This window comes from Lathyrus oleraceus, chromosome 2 (genome assembly GCF_024323335.1).
Source record: "Lathyrus oleraceus cultivar Zhongwan6 chromosome 2, CAAS_Psat_ZW6_1.0, whole genome shotgun sequence".
Lineage (NCBI taxonomy): Eukaryota > Viridiplantae > Streptophyta > Magnoliopsida > Fabales > Fabaceae > Lathyrus > Lathyrus oleraceus.
Window position 1 is genome coordinate 199,816,265 of NC_066580.1, and position 5,454 is coordinate 199,821,718.

The window sequence follows — 5,454 nt, forward strand, 5'->3', positions numbered from 1 at the left end:
GCTGCAGTCAGGACCTCTTGAATGAAGGATCCGTAGGCAAGAGCCGTTCCTCGTCCGGAGTCACGTAGCCCAAACATTCTACTGGCAATATAGTACGGCCAGTTGATTTTCATCTTATTTTTCAGAATGTAAATCAGATGAACCTCGGCCGGTTCGACTCTGGAGAGTCCGCCCTTCTTTGGTCGCAGGATTCGTGAGACAACCTGTCATACCCCGATTTTGGTCCTAATTTTTTTAATGTTTTTATATGAGGATTGGTTTTGGTCCAAGGTCATGGTGTTGTTCATGTGATTGTTAATGCACATATGGTCTTGGTCATCCAAACAACCAACCATCTTGTGTCACAAGCCAATTGCCAATCATGCCATTTGATTCATGAATATCCCTTTCAAACCCTAATCTTGTGCCCTCATTCCATGGCCTTGTTAACCTATCATCATCACCATCATTCGAACTGAGTTCTTTTGGGGTGATGCTTGCATCTTGCTTGCTCTTCTGCATTTGAATAAGACACAAAAAAAAGCTCCTTCAAAAGCAATACCATTTCTTACTGCCTTGCAAAAATTTCCTCTCCGTCGGTTCCTTGTTATCTGCTTATAGTAATACTCAATAACATCCCAAAAAGAATCAAGTTTATTTATTTATTCTTTTTCATTCAAATAGTTGATTTTTTTTTCTGTGTGATTCAGTTTTATTTAGGGACCCTTTTAACCTTTTGGGTCCAATTCAAGTTCAATGGGTCCTAAACAATGTCAAATCTGCCACAAAGCTCAGTCCAAGTACAAATGCCCTAAATGCTATTTACTTTATTGCTCACTGGCCCGTTTCAAAAAAACACAAAGAACTTCCATGTGTCAATCCAACAACTTCAACACCGAAAACAACTGCTTTGGAATCACACGTAGAAAAGCCATCAGTTGTGGAAAATACTGTTTTGGAAGCAGTTGTGGAAAATACTGTTTTGGAGGCAGTTGTAGAAAAACCATTACTTGTTGATAAAAGAGGCCAGGTGTTGGACCAATTCCAATTGGAGGCTATAGTTTCTTCTAGTGAGATTCGTGATGCTTTGAATAATAAATCCAACTAGTTCGCCGTATTGATTGTTCCCCAAATGCTGAGATTGAACTTGATAAAGCTATGGCAGATGAGGCATTTCGCGTGTTCACAGACAAGATTTTATCAACTATCAACCACTAAGTTTCAGAATGAAGTCTAATTAAGTAGTGACTGGGTGAAGAAAACCAGGCAAAACAATTATGCAAATAATCAATTCATAAATAGAATTATTCAACTGTCACATTTTGGATTCAGCTGCAGTGTTAATTTCTACTTCCTCTTCTAAGGCTTCAAAGGCTGGTAACTCCGTTTGAATTTGAATCTTCAACACTATCGGTTTTAACATTGCCACTGTTATGTTCCGTGCCATAGATGTGGCCCATTTTCACACGTTTTGTCTCCAAATATCTCTTGTTCTCCGAAGTGATAAGAGTTAACAATGGGATCCTACCAGAAACAGTTAAACCATAACCTTTGAGACCAATATATTTGGATGGATTGTTAGTCATCAACTTCATAGATTGAACACCTAGATCCCTCAGTATCTGCAAAAATAGTAGCATTTCAAATTCCATAACAATTGTGATCAGCATGTATTAAAACAGTTCAAATGTTATTGCAAGAGATTCATCATCGAATCAATAAGTGTATATCTATTACCTGCGCACCAATGCCATACTCCCTAGAGTCAACAGGCAATCCCAACTCCTCATTGACTTCTACGGTATCGCGCCCATCATCTTGTAGGTTATAAGCACGGAGCTTGTGGCCCAATCCAATACCCCTACCTTCATGTCCGCGTAAATATACAAGTACACCTCTACCAGCTGCCTCAATCTGTTGCATTGCAAGTGCAAGCTGATTTCCACAGTCACATCTGCAGATCAATCCCAAAGCATTGGAAATGCAGCTATTCCACCTCCCAACTCATCGGCGGAAAAGACATCGTATGGAGCTGATTCAGAGTATGAGAAATTCATGGCAGAGATGAAGTGATTTCAGTTCATTTTCGAAAGGCCTGATGTTTCTTGGAGCTCTTGTGAACCTGATTTCCTAACCTCTTGCCATGTCTTTCTTGGAAGTTTGGGACTCACATCTTTAACCTTGCTGTACTGTTATGAAATTTGCAGAGAATTCGAGTTGGAAGTTGAGACACAATCTTCAAATAGCAGGTATACAACATCAAAACCTTGGTCCTGTACAACACCATATCATGACCTATGTTTTGCCGCACTTCTAACCCTAACTCCATCTGGCCAAACATGCCCTGCAGTACACACAACACGTTGCCAAGCCAGTTGCCTTGTTGTGCCTTGCTGCAATGCCAGACCTGCACAAGCTCAAAACCAGAAACAAGAACAAATCAGTGCATAAATTATGCAGGCTTAGTGCAAACACATATCCTATCCATCCACACCACGAGATGTTCCTTTCATGGGAATGGCAACTGGATCACCTGTTTATAATAGAAACTCAGGTCAGAATCCACATGAGCCTGGAAATTTACATGGTAGATCTGGTGGACATGATAATGTGGTTAAGCCGTTGGCCTCAGAACCGGTAGAATCCAGTCATGCTCCTGATACTGTTGGACCTTACAGGGTTTTTCTTAAGCAACACAACAAGTGGGATGAAAAATGAACCAACAAACTGGGAGGACTCATTAACAACGAATGCATCATTTGTCAATGTGAGGGACCAACCGGCAATGTCTGTCCAGGAGAATGATCATATTAGGAACATGGAAATGGATTTAAGGAAGAAAAGTGTTCATGGCAAAGAAGTTTCTTCTCAAACATCGGGAAATCAAGGATCTATTTTTATCAAAAATGCCAAATCACTTGAAAGCACAGGAAGCTTTAATGAATTTGATCATATTGCAACAAGGAAAATGGATGGTGTAGCTTCTAATACACTGGAATCTTCCTCAAGGTTACCTGCTACAGCCAAAGAACCATCAACCTTTTGAGTCCTCATTCACAAACCAACCGAGTTTAGTGGCAATAGAAATTCACTGCAGTAACACAATTGAATTAGCTGGAAGTTACAAGAAATTCACTGCAGTAACACATAATAGCCAGTAAAGCGTTAGAATTCCAGAAATATCCCAAATTGGCATTAAGACAAAAAATGAAAAAGAAAGTATGGAGCTCATGTTACCTTTTCCAGACCAAACACCAAATGAGGTAGACAACTGTGAGCACCTTAAAGGACTTCCGAAGGGATACCTTTTTGATCTCCATAGCAAAATCCAAAACCCTAAAAGGGTGGGTATAAAGGGAGGCGCGTCCACTGTTCACAAGGAGAGGTTCTGAAAGACAACAAAATCAGCCGAAAAACCCTAGGAGTCATTGGAGAGGCGGAAGAGAAAGAAAACTGTTCAACAAAAACCCCAAGAAAATCTGGATTCCACTCAGAAGAGAAACGATATCATAACTTAGAAGGATTCAGGAAGAACATTACCTACGCTTTCGTCGGTCGATCCAGCTGCAACTGGTTAGTTCCATTTTCGATCCATCTCTCATCTTTAATGTAGCTTCATGATTGTCTTCCTTGCGTGTTCTTATTGTGCTATGTTGTTTGAATTTTTGTTGTTGTTCAAAAAATGGAATGTGATTTTTGAGAAAGAAGGTGGATTTTTTTCAGAAACGAGAATGATATTTGTAGCTCTTGATGCTCCCCTTTTGTTTATTTTCGAACTGATACATTGCTTTTGTTTTAAATGACATGTGGTATTTGGATCGATACCTGTGAGATCCACAAAATCCAATGCATAGCCTTTTTGTTTTGTGTATCATCAGTCATTATTAGCTTTATTTTTTCATTTGGACCAAGACAGCCATGCAGCTAGGTCACGTTGCCCTTTGGCTTTCCATCAGTTCTTTTGTGTTGGACAGGTTATTCCAGAATAAGCCTCCACTTATCCAAGTCTGGAATTCAAGCTCGTGGGCTTTAGTTACCCATTAGTTCCAACAGCCCATTTCATTTCTTTTAGTTAGTTTTTATTATTATTGTTTGTTGTTCTTGTCTATATGTTCTAGTCGCTGTTAAGATAATAGCTAACCACCTGTGGCCGGGTGGATGGGAACGAGTCCCATTTCCCCTTATGTAGTGGGTTCGATACCCATATATAACATTTCCTTTCTTTAGCATTCATTTTTTTTCATGTTTATGTTGTATTATAATTTTTATTATACTCATAGTTTCATTTGTTAATAATGCAAACTTTGTTTTCTTTTAACTTCATCATTCATTCAAAGCCATTTTAAAATTATAAAAATCATATTCTCTCGATTTAATATCGAGCCCATTTTTCCATACCCTTGTAAGTCGATTGCTTTTTAAGCATCGCCGCCAACCTCACATAGCTTACTCTTGGGCTTTCTTACAATGAGCCGGTTCCCTTGCACTTACACTCATACATTGTTTAATGCCTCATTATTTCATTCTTTGATTATTTGATTCGATTATATACTTGCTCAAATATCTTATTGTTGATTAACTGTTGCCTACTTGTATGGTGTATGAGGCATATATTTATATTGCTTGATTACCATGTCAACCCCCATTCATAACAAATGTATCCCTCTCCCATGAAATGTCTAATATTTTTTCATTCTTTATTCATCTGTTAATACAAGAATTAAAATGAACATTCGATAACCATTTCAAAGCAAGATCAAAACCTCGATCCAACGTCGAGTAATCATTTTTCAAAACCTAACAGAACCAGCACGTATTCATCCACCCTTTTGTAAGTCGATTGCTTTATGCATCGCCATCAACCTTGTAAGTCGATTGCTTTATGCATCGCCATCAACCTTGTAAGTCGATTGCTTCATGCATCGCCATCTACCCTTATCCCTAACACTTCTCCTTGCTCCACTCGTCAACTCTTGTTCCGATTAGGTAGCACCCATTAGATAGAACCCTTTGTATGATAACGTAGGTAGGATTCCCATATCCTTTTGTATGATAACATAGGTAGAATTCCCATTTTCTTTGCATGCTAACATTAGGTAGATATTCCCATTTGTAAATCCTAACACTTAAGTACATATTGCATGACAACTCTAGGGCAGAGCTTCCCCCACTTCTAGACCTTTCCGTGCGTCTCCGATCTTGTGGCATGTAGTCCGTTCTATTGCAAAGAGGTAACTGCCTAAGACTCGATTCAGCGAGCTGCGACACCTACTGCTAGGACGTGAACACATTGCCCACTCTCCTTTGACACAACTGGTGTCCTCCTGTCATACGGTGAACTGGACTTTTTTGTGGTTTTAATCGCAATGTCGCGGTTAGCAAGAGTCGCCACCGACTTTTCTTTTATCCAATAAGGAAAGGTGGAAAAGAACAGGAAAAACCTTAATTTAGATTTTGGGTTCGGGAGGTACATTA

At 39.3% G+C, this 5,454-nt stretch overlaps 1 protein-coding gene and 1 pseudogene across 1 annotated transcript; one reads left to right on the forward strand and one right to left on the reverse strand.

The window, feature by feature from the left end:
- Positions 1-539: 539 nt before the first annotated feature.
- Positions 540-1,229, forward strand: LOC127121307 (uncharacterized; annotated as a pseudogene).
- LOC127122596 (bifunctional riboflavin biosynthesis protein RIBA 1, chloroplastic) lies at positions 1,192-2,308 on the reverse strand. Its single transcript, XM_051052903.1, has 3 exons — positions 2,151-2,308; positions 1,717-1,933; positions 1,192-1,601 (listed from the first exon to the last, which is right to left on the reverse strand). The coding sequence occupies exons 1-3, from the start codon at positions 2,306-2,308 to the stop codon at positions 1,347-1,349; spliced, it is 630 nt and encodes a 209-aa protein (XP_050908860.1). The 3' UTR covers positions 1,192-1,346.
- Positions 2,309-5,454: the final 3,146 nt, after the last annotated feature.

What these genes read in the sequence shown, in the direction of transcription:
- LOC127122596 (XM_051052903.1), bottom strand. Translation starts at nt 2,308, where the DNA reads ATGGAGTTAGGGTTAGAAGTGCGGCAAAACATAGGTCATGATATGGTG. An exon ending in AGTACAGCAAGGTTAAAGAT is followed by an intron (nt 1,934 to 2,150) that starts GTGAGTCCCAAA and finishes ATTGATCTGCAG; the next exon opens with ATGTGACTGTGGAAATCAGC. An exon ending in AGTATGGCATTGGTGCGCAG is followed by an intron (nt 1,602 to 1,716) that starts GTAATAGATATA and finishes CTATTTTTGCAG; the next exon opens with ATACTGAGGGATCTAGGTGT.